Genomic DNA, 19,707 nt, shown 5'->3' with positions numbered 1-19,707 from the left:
AAATAATAAGGATGAGATGGGGAAGGAAGGAAGGAGGAGGAGAGAGCAAGAGGGAGAGAATGAGACTAGCATAAATGACAAAATTCAGAGACCTCAAGTTGTCAAATCAGGTTTGGAAACGATGCCTACATTTTCTCCCTTGGAATTTTACTGCTTTGTTCTTTGATACTCAGTGGTCTACAAGAGGAGTTGGAAACAGTTTTCTATACAAGGCCAGATAATAAATATTTTAAGATTTATGAGCGATCAAAGTCTTTTGTAACTACTCAGTACTACTGTTCTAATGCAAAAGCAGCCATAGACAGTGGATAAATGAGTGGCATGCATGTTTTCCAACATGTTATGGATAAGAAGAGGCAGCAGGCTGAATCTGATGTATTCTCTTAGAGCATTTTGCTATTTTATACCTTCATGTTACCATTTTCTGTCCCCAAAATCCTATTTCTTGTTCCCTCCATCCCTGTTTGCCTCAGAGACTCTTCCAAAACTTAGCTTAACCAATACCTTATTTAGGAACCTTTCCATGAACTGCAAAACAGAAACATCATCACTGAATTATGAACATTTTTAGATTGCTGCATATCTCCAATCATATCAAAGTAATTGTAGGAATCTTCTCACTACCAACTGAGTATGGACTCGAGGGGTAGAGCCTATGATCCTCCTTCTTCTTGAACACCATTAAAAATCATATGAAGTGTCCAATAAATGTTAGGTAGAAAATGGACAGAGAGAAGATTTTGTGCATCAAATGGATTCTTTTACAAAATGCACAAACCAATGGTGGAATAAAGGAAAGAGTTTAAATAGAGAGGAAGAAAAAAATCCAAATGGAAAGCAGTAGCACAACTAAGTATTGGGATACACCCAGTGCCAAGGCTTGGTGTCTAGCTCCCCTACTCATCTTCCCAGGAGATGAAATTGTTGACTTTTCCTAGCTAAAATTTCACCAGACAACAAAATACAGCTCTTTGATCTTCCTGGAAATTTCAAGTAGCAATGCCATCCCTCAAAATGCATCTCACCTGCATTTCTTCTGTCTCAAAATTAACTCCTCCCACACCTAGGACAAATCTTGAAAGAGGTAACCTAAACCACCACCAGTATCCCCAGCATTGGGGAGGCAACACTGCCCAAGGAGTAATGACTCAAGACCATGGACACCACTGTGCTCTGGTGGGTTTATGTCTTTGAAGGAAAGTATTTGGCTGAAGTACTATATGTGGCCTATGAAACTGGCAGTGTTGTACAGCTCAGTGCAACAAAACATGGAAGAGAGGAAGACATCAGCTACATTATAGCACAGTAGCACTTACCCATTTCACAGCGGTAGCATGCTTACTGGGCATTTCCTACACAATTTCAGTGGTAGGTGGAACAGAACCCCCATGTCTCTGCATGGCCTAGAAGCATGCAAAATGGACGCCATGATCTGTGGAACAAGTTTCATCAACACTTTAATTCTGGGCTGGCCAAGATACTTGAGAAAGTCACATGGCACTATGGACTATGGCAAGGATGTTTGCATGGCACCATAGTGAGGATGTCCGGATCTGTAACAAAGCAAAATGAAAGTGACTATAACTATAATGTCATTAGGAGCTAACTGTGACTAGCTGTCTTTGCCCCCAAGCACAGAACCTGTGTACCAGCCTGGGGTGTGGTTTTCTAGCAAAAGGAGAGAACATGGTGCAGTCTGGGTTAAAATCCAGAAGAATCTAACAATGCATCTGATCAAGTCACAGTCATGTCTGGATGGTTAAGGCATTTTTGTGCACAAATGAAAAATCAGAGAGAGATGCTGAGCTAGAGTTCTAAGGATTGCAAGGAGGGATTTATGTAAGAAATATGAGTCTATTCTTGTAACTTGGATTGCCTCATTTATAAAGGCAGGGACAGATGGGATAACTTTGGTGAGCTAGAATTTGTATTAAGTTCCACTTGCTTTATTTCCCTTCATTTAAATATGCTTATTAGTAATATGTGTGTCAGAATAAATTATTTGCTATCAGTCATTGCCAAACAATGAATAATCTCATGTAAAATATGTTTGCAAGCTTTTGACAGTTATAACAACTTCACTGAACTTGGTTTCTTCCTTTGAAATAGGCAAAAATATGCTCTTGCTGAATTCTTAATGCATTGCTTCTTTTGGCAGGGTTCACCCTCAGGGAGTTCTTAAAAGACAGCTGTCATTTCTTTTTTGTCTATTGATCTGTCCTCTAGGGAGTCAAGAGACTTCCTAGAAACCAAGAGCCCTTAACTAATTCATTGTTCATTTGTTATCTTTATTGAAGATTTACTGAGTGTGAGACACTGTTTCAGTGTGCCAAGGAAACAAGATACAAGTTCTTGTCCTCCTGAGCTTCCGCTTGAGTAGGGGTGGCACAGAAGTAAATGACCAGGTGACAGATTTGTAGCAACAAGAGCCATTGGAGCAACCTTGGGATGGTGGTTGGGCAATCTGGAGGAGTAACTATTTTCAATGAAGAACTCAAGCCCAGTCTCGTTTTGGAGGAAAGATGTGAGGGAAATGAGGAAGCAGACTATGCAACCTTCAGAAAGGGAAGAGAGGGGTAGGTGAGGGGACAGCATCTCAGAGACTTTGAGATGAAAATTAACTTTGCAGTGTTGAGGAGCACCAAGAAGGAGGGCGTGGCCAGAGCCAGGTGACTCTGAGGAGAGTGATGTGTGATCAAGGGTGTATCCATGGCTTATGCGAGGGACTCACAGGCCACAGTCCAACCTGGATCAGGATTGATGCAAGACAGTTGGAGAGCCAAAGAGTGAAAAGTCCCATTAAAGTTTTTAAAGATAAGTTGAACACTTTGTGGGAGCAAGAGCACGAGGGAGGAGATATTTGGGAGGCAGTCTTATCAGCGTGGAGAAGAGACAGTGGCTTGGGCAAGAAGGTAACCAACAGAGAGAGATGGTCAGACTCAGGCGGTCATTGGAAGGGACCACGGACTGGATCTACTGAGAGATTGGATGTATATAAACAGGACTGGACGATCAGGATTTTTAACTTCCCTAGCCAACATTCATGTGGGAGCTAATTGTGATTCCTCTGGCAAAGACAGTGCCTTAGTTTGAAATATTTAAGGAGAAACTGGAAAAGCAAAGAGGAGAACTCAGCAGCATACCGGTGCCAGCGAAAGTCAGGTGGTCCTAGTTATGTGTTACTCACTGCCGGAAAGGTCTGATGTACAATCAGCAGTTTCATAACCCAGCAGGCAAGTAGTCAACTGCCCTAACCAGGAACAGTACCTGTTGGGTCTTAACAGCTGGTTGGTAATGACACTAGGTGCCTTGAGCGTGTTTTCCCGAGGTGCAGTGTTGATTCACTGCCTCAGAATTACTTGGGATGACCTAACACAAAGACACCTGAGCCCCAACTGAGACCCTGGTAAATCTTTGGGGCTGAATCCCAGCTTCTATGTGATTCCCATGACAATCAAAGGGGGGTTTTAATTATGATTTTAAATGCATAACATAAAATTTACAATCATAGTCATTTCAACGAGTAGTTCAGTATAAATATATTCACACTGTTGCAAAACAGATCTCTAGATCTTCTCATCTTGAAAATTTGAAGTTCTGTACCCAGGAAACAATAGCTCTCCTTTCCCTTCCTTCCAGCTCCTGAGAGCTCCCAGTCGACTTTCTATGAATCTATTTTAGATAGCTCAAGCAAGTGGAATCATGCATCATCTGCCTTTTTTGTGACTGGTTTAGTTCACTTAATATAATGTTCTCAATGTCCATCTGCACTGTAACTTCCAGGATTTCTTCCCTCTTGAAGGCTGAATGATATTCCATTGTATGGCTGGACCACATTTTGTTTATCCAGGTGTCTGTTGATCGACAGTTGGATTGTTTCCACCTCTTCGCTATTGTGAAGAGTCCTACTATAACATGGGCTGCTTGCAAGTATCTATTCAAGACCGTGCTTTTAATTATTTTGCATGTATACCCAGAAATAGGATGCAGGTTAAGTATTTAAAACATTGCCTTCTGACAAAAGAGGGCCTTATGGAAAGGGAAGAGTTGTGTTTAATGACTGGTGGCGGTAGAAAAGGAAACAACACCTGGGATAAAATTTCATAGAACTAAACACGTAGACACAAAGCATAAGTAAAACTAAGAAACTCTGAAAGCCAGGATTGCATCAGTATTGATATCCTCTCTGAGACACTGCATCATAGTTTTGCAGTAGGGAAAAAGGATAAAAAGGTAAGATTTCCTCCCCGTGTTCTTTCTCACAGCCACATGTGGAAATTTGAAAAGTCAGCATTGCCTTCACTGCCTTTGAGGTTAGAATGCGCCCCTGGAAGAGCAACCTGGGATGGAAAGGGAGGCTAGGAAGGGCCCATCAAGAAGGACATGGAAGGGCCCATCAAGAAGGACATGGAAGGTCGTGAGTTCGGTTCCCAGTACCGGAGAAAAACCAAAAAAAAAAAAGAAAAGAAAAGAAGGACATGGAATGCTGGGCCCCCTCACAAAGGAGGAAGTAGAGCAGGGATTGTGACCAAATTGCAAGGTAACAGACAGCAGAGCCAGGGTGGCTCAGATGGGAAATGGACGTTTGATAAGGCCAGAAAAAGAAGGTGAGCTCAGTACTCAGTCCCCAGAGTGTGAGGCTGGAGTTGGGTGCCACTTCCTGCAGATCACACTCGTTCTGGGAACCAGGATGGAGAAGAGGTCAAGACAGCACCATGACCTTATCCTAACCCACTTCCACATGGAGGTTGGAGCAGCCTGAGCCCTGAGGCTAATGTTTCCACTTATTTTTAATGAGCTTCTGATTCCTGCAGGCAGCATCAGCAACATAGGAATGATCTTTCTTGGGTGCTTGCAATTGTAAACTCTACGCAAGAATGCAACATTAAGTGATATTTTTCTTGCACTATCCAAATATCAAGGATTCTTCTGCACTTGCATTATTGCTAAGTGCTTCACAAGCCCATTTGTTTTCTGTGAGATCCCACACTTCCTTTGTAAAGATGAGGAAATTGAGATTCTAAGAAGGTAACAGAATAGCTTAGAAATCAAGAGCTAACAAGAGATAGAATTGGGACTTCAAGTCCAATCTCCTTGAATCTAATGTCCATGCTGGGACTCTCAGCTCTTGCTGGTTTATCAGTGAGATTAAAAGAGAAGCTTCAGAGAAAAAGTAGGTATCAGTAACAGTGATAGTTCAGAAAATAAAATTGATGAGGTCAAACTCCATATTATAAAGTTCTGTCAAGTGCATTGAGATTCATCTTTGATCCAAAAATCAGAAACCTATGATAATAGGAAAAAACAGATACATTCTGTATTCCACTATTATACTGATGATATTATATGTGTAAGGTTTGTTTGTTTTTCATTAATCTTCCATGCTGAGGGATGTTAGATGTTCTCAAGTTTCTCTCCATTTGTAAAAACCTGGAGTCAGTCTGCAGTTACTATCTGAATCAGTTGCAGCTTTAAAATAAATTTTATCAACTTTTTTAAGTCTGAAATCCATATATACTCATAAAATCAAAAAGTAGGCAAAGAAAAACCACCTACAATAAACCCACTGTTAATATTTTAGCATACTCTTAATAGTATAATATCTATTTTCTAAAAATTGTATTGTATTGTATAGACTACTTTTCAGTCAAATTTTTTTTTACTTCATACACAGAGTTTTCGTAAATCCTATGCCATTAATACATTTTTATATTCTCTAATGTGTTTCTGAAATGTAGTGTTCTGTTTGGTGCACATGCCATAGTTGATTTAATCTCCCGTTAGGACATTGTGGTGTTTATAGTTTTTTCTTTTTTAATCAGTAATGAAATAAATATGTACATTGCCACATATACATACAGACATACAGCCAGACTAAGTTTTCACAAGTAAAATTTTTATAAGTCCTTGAAATTGTACTACAAAGCTACTGTGATAAAATCATCATGGTCCTGGCAAAAAAAACAGATCTGAGGATCAGTGGAACAGATTAGAAGATGCAGACAGAACCACAAATACACTTAGCCACTTTATCTTTGACAAAGGGACCAAACATGTTCACTGGAAGAAAGATAGCCTCTTTAATAAATCGTGCTGGAAAAACTAGCTTTCCACATGCCAAATACTAAAGCTAGACCTATGTCTATCAGATGCGCTAAAGTCAAAATGGATCAAAGATCTAAACAGTAAAACAGAAACACTAAATCTACTGGAAGAGAAAGGAGATAGAAATCTTGAAGACATAGGGGTATGCAGAGAGTTCATGAGCAAAAACCAAACTGCATGGGAAATACTTCAAAGAATCAACAACTGGGATCTCATCTTACTGAAAAGCTTTTGCACATCAAAAAAAAAAAAAAAATCACCAACAGAGTAAAAAGAAAATACACGAATTGGGAAAAAATTTTAGCCAACTACCACTCACACAAAGGACTTCTATCTAGAACATATAAAGAATTAAAAAAAATCAGGCCCCCAAAATTCAAAGATCCAATTCAAAAATGGGCATCTAAAAGGAATATATACTTTTCAAATGAAGAAATACAAATGGCAAATAAATATATTAAAAAATGTTCAACATCATTGGTCATTCAAGCAATGCAAATTAAAACAACACTGGGATTCTGTCTCACCCTAGAAAGAATGGCCTAGAAAGAATGGCTATCATCCAGAAATCAACCAATAACAAATGCTAGTGAGGCTGTGGGGAGAAAGGAGCCTTCTCCACTGTTGGTGGGAGTGTAGACTGGTGAAACCACTGTGGAAGTCAGTGCGGACATTACTCAAAAAACTAGGATTAGAGGTCCCATTCGACCCAGCTATTCCCCTTCTGAATACTTTTCCTGAAGAATTGAAACCATCAGTTGCGCTTATAACAGCACAATTTGTCATAGTTAAATCTTGGAAACAACCCAAATGCCCATCAACTGAGGAATGAATAAAAAAATGGGATATTTTTATACAATGAAGTATTATTACTCAGCTATCAAGAAAGATAAACACAAGGCTTTTACAGGTAAATGGATGCAGCTAGAGACCATACTCATAAGTGAAAAAAATCAGACCTGCGTGGGTAAACATCATATAGTCTCCCTAGCGTAAGAAACTAAGAGTAACAAAATCCAAATTGTACAATAGATATTTTGAAAGGGAAAGAACTGCTCAACAGGGAAGAACAACTGGGATGAGGGAAAGGAGAAAAGAAAGGAGGAGGAAAGGAAATATATATATGATAGCTAAGATAATTATACTACTAATTTCTGTTGGTTTATTGAAAGGAATAGTTAATACAATTTTTTTCTTTTTATTTTTAAGATAAAAGAATGAAAACATATTAACAAACACATATACATTTACAAAATAACACAAAAACAATACAAGCAATACAGAATTTCAGACAAGGTGATAGGAAATTAACAACGGTTGTATTACATATTGATATCTTCAAATTGGTTACTCAGGTAAACAAATATAGACATGTAAGATGGATCAAGCAATTAAACATTAACTGTTCCTTTCAATAATTTTTTTCTTCTTAATTTTTTGACCAATTCTGCATGCTTGATTCTGGTAACCTGAACAACTACTTTGAAGATAACAACATGCACTCTAACAACCATTGTTGATTTCATATCATCTTGTTTTGAAATTCTGTATTATTTTTAATGTTTTTTATTTTTATTCTCTTTAAAATAAAAAAATTTTCAAGTCTTGTGCTAGACACTGACAACTGCATTTCAGAGAGATGTTCTATTATTATCAATAATGTAGTTGTTTTCTCACATAATTAGCTTTTTCTAATTATTTTAACAATGTTGTAAGCAAAACATCTCATTTTAACTTGAGAATATTTTTGCTCTTTTTGTTTTCTATTTTATATTTATCTTTAACCAGCTTTTTATAATCAAGATAAGCTTATGATTTATATGATACAAATGTTTTTCTCAGTTTTCTGTTTATTTTATCATATTTTAGTCATACAAATGTTTGAATTTAATTAGTATAATCTATCAATAAGATATGTCTTTAATTCTGGTTCAGAAAGGCCTTCTCTGTTACATAAATATTTAGTGACTTTTTTTCTCTCTTAATACCTTAATCTACCTGGGATTCATTAGTCAATACTTTCAATTTTTATATATCAATCTTAAGTTTTTGGAGAACATAATGTTTAATAAAGTACATTTTAGTATGTGTCTAAAAAAAGACAAATATGTATACTTATAAAGAAAACTATTGTGTTCACTTCTATTCTCTGAATTTCACTTTGGAAGAGGGAAAGGGCAAGTGAAAATAAAATCCTCAGTAACTGTTCTCCTATGGTTTTGTTTTCAAAAATATTCTATTTCCCGTCTTTGAACAAAAATCTCCTTAACCTTTGTACATCTCCATAGCGGATCTGGCATAATTCCATCATCTGTGATTTATATAAGTTCTACTCAAGCCAATTAAAATTTTTAGCCTCTGTCCCCTCTTGAGGCAAAGGGTATTCCGTAGGACTTCACTCAAGCTGTTTAAATAAAATTATTTTGAGTATCTGCATAGACTTCTTCCACATAATTAAAGTTACTTCAGAAGTTAAATAGAAACATACCCTCAAAGTCTAATGTGGTTGTGAGCATGCATACACATAAGGAAAAAAAAATGCTTTCATTATATTTGGTGAAAACAGGCACTTTAAAAGTAAGACTTCACACTGACAAAACATTGCAGCTCTAAGCAGAGCAAACTTTTCAAAAAACTGTAGTAACTGTATCAAGATCTTTAACAGCCTAACAGATGTGAAACTGTATCAGCCCTTTGATGGTTTGTAGAGGGAGCTGTGTCACATCCAGTCCATCAAAGGTAAGCGTGGTACCACTGCGTAAGTGAAGGCGGAGACATGTCCAGGAGGCTAAAGAGTCTTCCCTGGACACTGTCCAGGAGTTGCTCCACAACGACATTCAACTTACATAAGTAAATAAGGCTGAGAAAAACAACTTGAAATGGAAGTAGTTGGTGTCAGAGAGTAAACTGGATTTATGTAATATAAAAGTGATTTCCAGGTGATAGTGGTTGACACATAAGAACTGAATTGAAGATATTGATGGCATCCATGTTTTAAATATCAAGATGAAGGCCCGTGGAAATGAGTGATTCTCCTAGGGCAGCCCTGTGGGACAACTGAGCACCTCTCTCAGATTATGGCTCCCCCGTCTGCCCAGGAAATGTCCAAGGTGCTGCTCTTTGGGAAGTCACGGGGATCTTGACCGGGGCTGTGACCCTGGCTGGTGGTGGCACTGCTTGGCAGATACGTGTCCAGGGCACCACAGCCTCCTCTTGTCTTACACACCTGTGTTTAGAATTTCCTACTGGTCAGGAGCTGTGCTACACAATTGTTTCTTTCTGTCCCATTGACAATAAAGCAAGAACAAGTATTCTAATCACCATCTGTTGCACATGCACAGTGAGTCCTGGAAAACTGGAACTTAATAGGATAAGAGGACCATGCCACCCAGCTTACCTAGGATGGTTTTGGTTTTCACCTGTTCATCTGGTGCAATTATTAATAGTATCTGCTTTCATTCTGAAAGTGTTCGGATTTGGACAGTAAGTTACGTGGCCAGTGTGTTAATTTCCTATTGCCGCAATAATAAATTATGACATAGTGACTCAGAACAACACAAATTTGTTATCTTACAGTTCTGTAAGTTTTGGAATCTGACATGATGACACTGAGGTAAAAAAATCAGTTAAGCTCTAGAGGCTCTAAAGGAGAGTCCCTTTCCTTGTCCTCCCTAGCTTCTGGAGGCCGCCCACACCCCTTGGCTCCTATTCCCTTTCTCCATGTTCAAAGCCAGAAATTGTAGATAAATCCCATCCCCTAACCTTCTCTTTTCTGTCCCATGATTATATGGGCCCATCCAGATAAGCTAGGCTCTCTCTATCTCAAGGTCAGCCAATCTGCAACCTTAATTCCACTTTACTGTGTATCCTAACATATCTACGAGTTCTGGAAATTTAGACATAAAAAATCTTGCGGATTGAGGAGTGAGAACATTCTTCTGCCTACCTCCGCTTTTCTGGAGGTAGCAGTATTAAAATGTGGACACAGGCCTCTGACTCCAAGGCTAGTATGATTTCAGGGAATCTCAGTAATTACTGAGATTACTCCTTGTTGAAGGAGCCTTGTTTCGTCTTTGTGAAACAGAGAAGTGGAGAGCATGTGAGACTAGCAGACAAAAGTCCAACAAAAATATCTAGCAGGGGGGCTGGGGATTTAGCTCAGCGGCACAGTGCCTGCCTGGCAAATGCGAGGTCATGAGTTCGATTCCCAGTCCTGGAAAAAAAAAAAAAATATCTAGCAGTACTTTCTTTTTCAAGGCATAGGTTAATTAAATGCTATGGAGTAGTCCTCCTGCCCTAAGTTGTTTACCATCTAATGGGCAATGAGTACATCTTCATCTACGTGCAGAATATAAAACCTCCTGCCAAAGGAACTTGCCAGAAGTAAATTGATAAGACTTTTTAAAATATTAAGACTCACATACAAAAAATAAGGACAATTTAAGTGTCACATTTATAAAATGAGTTAGAGTGAGTTTTATCATTTTCTTGCTTATCAAAATAACATTTTCTTTTCACCAGAGATATGAGGCATGAGCTATCAAGTCACAATACACAAATTAATGACAGCAGTTTGTGGACAATAGCTTCTTAAAACACCCATCAATTTCTCTCAAAGAGATTGTTATAAATAAACAATCTAACATACTTAGAATTTCTAGGAGTTTAATCCCCTGGAATCTTCACCGATTGTTTTCTTATTTAAGCTGCAAACATCCTGGAGGTTCTCAGAGCTACTTCCACACTGCCTTCCAGGAGGATCATGTCAACCTGCAATGGCACCATGGTGGGCCTGGGGGGATGGCTCAGGACCTCACAGTCAGTGACTTCAGCTTGTCTTTCCCTGAGTGCAAGTACTTGCATCTTGGTTTTCATATTGTATGTCTCAGTTTGTAGGTAACATACACACACACACACCTTTCATCTACACTTACACTCTACACACTCCATTGTTAGGCCTGTGCATGTCCCTAATTCCCCACAGTGAACCTCCACAGGGTCATTTTAAATTTCTAAAATTATAAATATGCTCTACAACAAAAGACATTTGGAATGAAATAAATGTGTTTGTGATTTATAAATTTGTTCAAGTGGAAGTTCCTAAAGAGAAGTTCCAGAGATGATAGAATTGGCAGCATCCATGTTGGAAAATTTTTTAATACCCTAAAGAGGTAATTTAGATGGAAAAACACTCATTTAGGTGGCAGACATCTTCATCCTCACAGGCAAAAGTGAATCTCATTTGTTAGAGCTCTTAGTGACAACTGGTGGTCAACTTATAGAGCCCAGCTGAACTGAGTAAGCATGGCGCTGGTGTGGAAGGCCCACCTGGGGATTGCTGCCAGCATAAGAGGCAGAACTGGAGAAGAAGTTAGGCTGCTGGGAGCTGAGAGAGGCTGTTGGGAGCTGGTAGAAGCTGTAAGTAGCTGTTGGTTCTTTTGGAGGAGCTTGTCATGCTGGCTTTCCTGATGAACTTGGCTGTTTTCATTGTCCAAGGAGCTCAGGACCTTGTTGTCACTGAGAATGGCTTCGGTTCACTTTGGGGGAGCTCTGGTCCTCACTTTGAGCATCACTTCCTGGCTCCAGAGGGGAAGATGGTGCACTGCCAGTCTCCTGGAGAAGCTTGTCACATTGGCTTCCCTGATGGGAACTTGGCCATCTTGATCATCGGAGGAGCTCAGGACCTCACTGTTGCTGAGGATGGCTGTGGTACCTTTTGGGGGAGCTCTGGTTCTTCTGAGCATCACTTCCTGGCTCCAGTGCAGATCGCTCAGGTGCTAGCACAGATCCTTCATCCCACTGGCACAGACTTTGTAGATTCCACCACTGATCTTTGGACCTTCCCAGCCCAGATCTATGAAATAGGCCTGCATGAGACATTGTCGTAGGCTCTGAGCCTCCAGTTGAATTTGTGGGAGGCATTGTTATGGGCTGTAGGTCTTCAGCTGGACTCATGCAGGACATTATCACAGGATCCAGGTCCTCAGCTGGATACCTGGTCTCTAGTGTGTGAACAAATTTCCTGCACTCTTTTGTATATCATTCTTCAGGTGACTGTTATATATAATCTTATAAAATATGTGTCCTGTATTATATTATTCCCCTTGCAAAATATCTCCTAAACCATAACAGAGCTGTAGCTAATATATGTTCTTCATTTTATGTACCCTGCATACTAGAGCTAGAAATGATATGTGTGTGCACATACGCTGTTCACAAACAGATGTCGCATTACATCATCTCAAAACAACAATTTGCTGTGTGCCTTTGTGTGTGCTACTTCCTTTGAATATTTTGCCAAAGCAGAAGCAGCAGAGTTGAGAAAGGCCATTAGAGTGTTCTTTAAATTGTTTATCTTCAAAGTAACTCCCAGCTCCACGGACTGTGGACCGTGTTTTGTCTCTTAATCCCATTGATCAGGCTTCCCGTCTGTTACTTGGGTCACCCTGCACTACACAAAATACTAGCTTTTAAGAGCCAGCTTCTCCATTTTGGCCTTCACTCAAAAGACCTTGCAGTACATTTTGTTTTTCATCATGTCATCCCTTTGGGTAAGATCACAGTGTCAAATTTGTTGAACTAAATTGCGTCTTTCATGATGGGTGATGAGAAGATGAGCCAAAGGAAGGGCAAGATGTTAATAGTTTGTTGTGGAGCCGAAGGCTGGCGTGCGAGTACATGCTTTGTAATTTGGTTCGTTGTGTTCTTGTGATTTTTTTAAGGAGGCATTATTGTCAGTGCATGGTGTGTACAGCCAATCTCTGCTATTCTGATGCCTTAATTGTTGTGAAGAGCCACCAGTTTGTGTAATGTGACTGGATAGCGCGCATCTCTGGTAAAATCCCCTCCCCACAAATCCCCCTAGTACGGAAGGAGACTAGCAGACCCCAGGTGCTGGGCAGGGTGTTCAAGACCCCACCTCAGGCCCCTCCCCATGTCCCAAGTGGGCCCCTTTTCTCCTTCACACACAGGATTCAGAAGACGGGACCCATACCTGGTGTCCACCTACCATATCCCCTGAAGAGGGCCTCCACGTTCATGTGGCATCTTAATGTCTCTGCTCGAGAATAAAACATTTTTGCTCTAACGAGATTGGGGTGATTTGTGGTTTTCAGTTCCCTCTCTACACCATTCATTCACTGTGGTCATTTGAGAGTTACATTTATAAGGATGGCCTAGCTTTGCTTTTCTGAAAGCTTGTGTCTTTCCAGGAGAGGATGTGGAGCTGGACTGCTGCTGTTGTTTCCGGCCCACAGCCTGTGACAGGGAGCTGCTCATACTCAGAGGCTCACTGTAGGAGTTAATGCATTAATAAAACACATAAGCTCATCATACTCCTAAACTCAGGGGTAATTATGCATTGGATGAAGCAAGACTTTAAAATTGCAACTGGTGAAAAGTGAAAGCAAAACCACATCAGAAAGGGCAGGCCATTAAGGAAACAAAAAGAGCAAACAGTGGGGCAAAGCTGGATTTAGAGTTGGAGCTAAGTTTGGATTTTGCCTGGTCACAAACCAGCTTTGTGACTGCAGACTAGTTACTTACATCTCTCTGCTGCAATGAGCCATTCTTCTGGTTGTTTTAAGCCAAGTGTGACAATGCCTAGAAAGCCTGGACGTGTATTACACAGCAAGTAAATGTTGACTCCCTGCTTTTGAAAAGTAAGTCATCAATGTAATGTGTTTTGATACTGTTTCCCGCTGGGACCTTGCTGGTCGATTAAGATGGCATGAAAAGTCAACTGGCCGGGGCCCATGGAGTGAGATGGACTGTCAGCCCCATGTGCCAGGGAGAGAAAGGACGGATGGCCAGTGCTGAAGCCAAAAGTGCAACCCCGGGCTCTTAAAGAGCTATCTCCTCTTCAGACGAGGACTCTGTGCAGTTAGCTTCACATAGGTGGCCACTGTGTGTCAGGCACCGGGACTAGGGACGCGCCCATGTGCAAGAACACCCCACAGCCCACCTTTCCAGGGGACGTGGCGGCCTCTGTGAACTGAACTGTCACCCAGATGCGCAAGTGGTCCCATAGTACTGAAAGTGACACAGAGCGAGGGCGCTGTGCCGTGGAGTGGGGGCCAGGGACCTCAGCCCTGTCTGGCCTGCAGGGTGAAGGAGGGGCTGCATGGTGTCTGGCTGAAGATGAGCAGAGGAAGGTTGCCTGCCCGGGACCTGTGGCGGCAAGGGCCGTGACGAGCAGGGAAGGGATGGGTGTCTCTGCATGGGTGTCGCCAGCCATCTCCCTTTACCACATTCCTGCTGCGTGTCGCATTTCAGTTAGCGAGCAGTTCTCTTCTGCTTCTGCCCTGTGTGAAGCATCTCAGGAAATGATCGCGCCCAGTCTGCTTGCAGAGCTTCTCACGCACAGCTGAAGACTAGAAAACGCATGGAAAAGTTGATATCCGTGGGAAAGCTTGCTCTGCTGAACCCCCATCTGGGGGGCTGTCTCCGAGCTCTCCAGGGCCCTGGAAACTCTGTCTCTAACCCTACCTGCCAAGCAGCATGGGAGTGGCAGTGAGTGCCTGCCGCCCGAATGCCCGTGCTTCTGCCCGAACTGTGAATGGCAGGGTCCAGAACACACAACCCACAGCCAGATGTGTCACCGGTCAGAGTTCAGGCTACCTGCCACCAGATAAATCACCAGACACAACAGCTGTGTGCTGCTTTTCTTACTGTACTTTATTACACGTCCCGTAGTTGTAGCTCTCTGTCCCATTTTACCTAGCACACCTCACTGTTCCCGTGCAGGCCGGCCCCTGGGAAGAGAAGAGCTTGAGTCTGAGCTGGGGTCTAGCACAGGCAGGTGGGGCCGCGGGCTCCCATTTCTTGGAGCTGTCACTTCCATCTCTGCTGACAGCTGCCTGTCTGTTCTCACTGAGACTCTACAAAGTGGCTTCTTGCTTCAAACAGCCAGAGCTGGCCCTGGACCACTTCCCTTTGAGTGAACTCTATCTAACTTGCTTTGTTTCTGAAACTCAAACAGCGCCACTAGGACCTATCACGCAATTCACAGGAACAAACAGAGTTCAAGGCTTTTCACACTGAAGGTTTGTGTATGTGGGGCACAGCAATTAGAAAAGAGAAAAGAAGATAACATCATTCACATTTATTTTCTGATACCAGGGTCCCAGTAACACTGCAGAGAGTGAGCCTCCCTTCAGAAAGTTTGACATTTGCTGACTCCGGGTCTGGCCTTCCCGGGAGAACAGTTAGGAAAACTCGCTCTAGGGAAGGGGAGGATGAGCTGTGTTTACTGACAGCGTGGTCATGCTGAGCCAGAGACGCCGGGTCAGCGCTCATGTTTAAGATGCCAGGCGGACCTCTCTTCTTAAACACGTCACTCAGTCTGCAGTGCCTTCCTCTACTACGAGCAAACACTGTGTGCCTCTCCCTCATCTCTGCCTTCCCAGCCCTTCGCGGGCACAAAGCCTTCCCTTCACTTGGCTCAGATTTTCCTGTGTAAGGAATCCTGTAGGAGACAAATCTCAACCTGCTCCACTTGGATTTGAGTGAAATCTTCCTGCGTCGACTTAATCTTCTATCACTCCCCCTCCCCAAATTAATGCCAAGATTTTTCTTACCCAAGAGCTTTTATACTAGAAGTCTTTCTCCATTCATTTTTGGATCACTATCTACTCCTGTTTTCTTGTTGTTTGAGTCTCAGCTGAAATGTTCCCTGGGCAGTCAGGTTTTCTCAACCACTTTGTCTTGGATCTGTGCCCCGTACACACGCTTGCTAAGCACCCTGTGCCCCTGCCCCGGCTCTCTGCAATTATGGGAATGCACCCATCGGTGCCATCTCAGATGGCAGCTGCCAGCCACGGGGCCCTGCTGAACACTTGAAACACGCCTACTTTGATGGCAGAACTGAGTTCTTAAAGTTCTGATGGGTTTAAATTTCCATAATCATATATAGCTGGCTATTGGCTGTAGTAGTGCAGCAGCAAGCAGAAACACCGAAACGATACCCAGGATTTGGAGGCAGATTTATTTACGTCGACAGGCACTGATCGGGATCACTCCCAGCATGTCAGGCCCTGATCCCTGCTGCTCTAGAACTTATATGGGGTAAGGAAGCAGGAAGTACAGAGGTAGAAGAGCTTGTCAGTTGGGGATTGGTTTATTCAGCGTGCATCAGAGTGACCAGCTATGTATCACAAGCGACAAGCCGTTTCTAAGGGACCAGAAGCAACCAGAAGTGGAACAAGAACTATTACCTGGGCAACTAAGAAACTGAGGGATACTGACTGTGGGGGAGCATTCTCCGTTACATTAGTGAATGGTGGAACTTCTGGAAATAAAATCGTCTCATGCTCTCATAGCCCTCGTCGCTAACAGAAATTCTTTTGCTCAGACGTTTTCCTCTGTCTGTCTCTGTCTGTCCACACTGCAGCCTCTTTTCTTGTTTCTCTTTTTGTGCTCACTCCAGCACATCGCCTGAGAGGGCGTGTTAGGTCCCCGGAGAATTTTTGTTGCATTATCTTTAAAACGAGGAAATACCACTTGGCAGTACTTTGCTGTTTCTGGAGACGTTCCAAATTCTTGCTTTCTGTTAATATTGTTTGTCAAAAATAATCTGAGTCAAACTCTGGCTAGTTTTTTTAAACGTATAATACCATCAAATTGTCCACTTCATAACTGGTTCCCTGAGATTCTGCTCCACGTGCTGCATCCTTCCTGACCAGCCTGGCCTCCTTATTGTCTGTCTTTCCATCCTGTTGGGATGGATCTGCAGTCTACCCCTCCCAGTTCTGATATGTTTGTACATTTGTCAAATATGAATTCCGATATTTTATACTCCCTGCGGTGAATGATTCTGGCGACATCCTGAAGAATGTGTAAGCTTAGGTTTCAGACGCAAGGTATTTGTTATCTTTAGACATAAGTTTGTTTTGGTTGCATTAAAGTAAAATCCATGGCTGTTTTGAGATAACAAAAACCAGACGTGTTATTGAATGAAATTTTCCTCAAAGCTTGAATGATTTGTTAGCAGTATTCTCCTAATGGCTTAGAACCTTAAACATACAAAAGTCTTCCTTTTGTAAGTTCTTCTTTGGGTCAGATGTTAAGAGACTCTGTCCATTTAATTATTTTATCTTAATTAAGGGAGGTAGCCTCATATCATTTTATCTGCCCTGGATGTCAGGTGTGTGTGTGTGTGTGTACATGTGTATGCATTACATGTGTGAATTTGCTAAGAAAAAATTAAAGATGCATACCTCCTTTCATCATGCTTACTACCTTCAAATTCTATCCATATCTTTATACCACACGCATATAAAGTATATGCTACTTTGTGTACTTTTGCTCAATATTCTAAGTAGATCAACATGGCTTAACAATTATTTTACTTAACCCTAACCCATAGTCTAAAACACTGTTGCACAAGCATGGGTTCGACTCATCCCCTTCCACTGGGCATTTCTGTGCCAGTGTGATTTCATTAGTAGTAACAAGAGTGCAGTAAATACCTTCATCTGTGTAATGCAACTTATCTCAAAAAGGAGCAGGAGGGAGACTGAGATGGTGCAAATCATATGAGAGTTTCCTGGGTTCATTGACTTTTGACCTGCTTCTTTCTGAATGGGTTACAGTAACAGAAGGTGAGACAGAGCTATACTAAACTATGTCAAGTGTTTCTCTTTCATTTTCCTAACTCTGGCTAATTTTGACAATAGTATTGATATTAGTAAAAGCAATGATAGCAGCATCTTGACGTAGAATAAGTGCTTTAGAAATAGTATTTATGGTGATTAATGATGAAAACTCTGAAGGCAGACTTCCCAAGGTCACATCTGCCCTCCACAAGTTTATCTTTATTTTCTTCCATTCCCTTCTCTGAAAAATGGCCTTTTGGGTTATTGTGTTATTCAAGTGAGGGACTATAGCAGATTACCTAAGAAAGCACTGGCTAATTGTTGCTTAGTATTATCCCTGATACATCCTATTAAATGACACTTTATTAACCCCATTTTACAGAAGAGGAAGCTGAGCAGTTCTCTTCCTTAGGGTCACATAGATCATGACCTGGTGCTGGGATCCCAAATGCAGATGCGCTTCCCTGCCAGCCCTTTCCCCTGAGATGTGCTACTGCTACTTCCGAGTAACTCCAGGGGTGAATTAAACGCAGAAATAGAGGACATAGCGGCACTGTGGTTCACTGCAATGCCAGGCTGCGTGGCTTTGACTCTAGGACAAATAATAAAGCTGTTTTTATTCTGCCTTTTTCACTGAGATCTGAAGACAGTTCCCCACAGAAGAGTTTCCTAGAATCAAGAAACCCTCTAATTTATAAAGGGCCTAGTGGGCGGGAATCCCAAGGTCCTATGCAGGCTCCCTGCAAATACTTACTGACCTGAATTTCTCCTGAATATCACCATAAACACTTTCTGTTATCTCTTAATGTGCTCGCTTCATAACTGCTTAGATGATTATTTTCATTAGCGTAACATTCCTTTTAAGGATAATGATGTTGGAAAAACAGAAACAGTGTAAGCACATTTTCTCAGCTACGGCTGATTGCAAGGTTCTTTTTAACTTTCTTTGCAAATTTGTTGTATTAATTGTAATTTTTCCAAGGGGGAAACTAACATGAACTGGATCTTCACTTTTTATTCTGGAATAGTTAGCTTCTATTCTAGTCCCATAACTCTCCATTGAGACCAAAGTTTGAATATCACCCAGGGCTCAGAAAATTGCTGCTACAACCTACTTTCTCCAGGGAACCTGATTTCAATTTTCATCATTGAACTAATGCCTTGTTTTCCTCCCCAATCTCTTTGCTCAAATAGCTATTGGTGGAGACCACTGATGTCAACGGCAAAACCCTTGAGGGGCCGGTGCCTCTGGACATTGTCGTGATCGACCAGAATGACAACAGACCCATCTTTCGGGAAGGCCCCTACATCGGCCACGTCATGGAGGGGTCCCCCACAGGTACGTCCAGCTGATTTGCCATCATCCTGGAGGCTTGGAGATGGTGCACGACGATCTTCAGTGATTCCAGATACTGTGTTATTGCTATTCCACCTTTCTGGCATGAATCAATATTAACATGTCATTTACCTGGGTAGAAGCAAGAGCTAGAAAGAGGAAGCAGGCAGCAAATTGAGGTCTTGCAAGTTATAAAAATATCTTGCCTTGTCTCTGAAGGTGATCGTCCATGGTGACTGCAGGCTGAGTCTCTGATGCGTGGCTGATGTGGGGCATGGTATAAATATCTAGCTCACCAGACAGGCTCTGGGAGTGTTGTCTTATCTAGGCTAAACTTTATGCTGCAGTGGGCCTTTGGTGAGAACTGAAGTCTTCACTATACATTCCTTTTATTTCTTTTTATAATTGCCTTTTAATAAGAACAATTTTGGTGAAACAGGTAGGACTTCTTTTTCCCTTTCCTTAGAAGCTGTGCATGGCAAGACCCTTTGTCTTCAGTTAAAGGGCCAAAGGCAGGACATTTTATCTCTCTCTGGAAATGCATGTACCTGCTGTCATGGAAATCACTCAAGGGGACTGTGGAGCCCACTGCTACCTTTTTCTTGTGTTTAACCCATCTATCAGGGAAGGTTTTAGAATTTAGAGTTTCTTTTTAGGCCCAGAACATAATAA

General features: G+C 41.6%; 1 protein-coding gene across 2 annotated transcripts in view; it reads left to right on the top strand.

The window, feature by feature from the left end:
• Positions 1-19,707, top strand: part of Cdh13 (cadherin 13) — a 1,142,761-nt gene that overhangs the window by 736,080 nt on the left and 386,974 nt on the right. For both annotated transcript variants that reach the window (XM_005413239.1, XM_013509197.1), the window contains one exon: positions 18,894-19,038. In XM_005413239.1, coding sequence (XP_005413296.1) covers positions 18,894-19,038 — 145 coding nt within the window. The remainder of the gene's footprint in view (positions 1-18,893; positions 19,039-19,707) is intronic.

Source organism: Chinchilla lanigera, unplaced genomic scaffold (assembly GCF_000276665.1).
Source record: "Chinchilla lanigera isolate Chin_1 unplaced genomic scaffold, ChiLan1.0 scaffold00163, whole genome shotgun sequence".
Taxonomy (NCBI): Eukaryota; Metazoa; Chordata; class Mammalia; order Rodentia; family Chinchillidae; genus Chinchilla; species Chinchilla lanigera.
The sequence above is the reverse complement of the archived record's forward strand: the minus strand, read 5'-3'. Positions and strand labels throughout refer to the sequence as shown.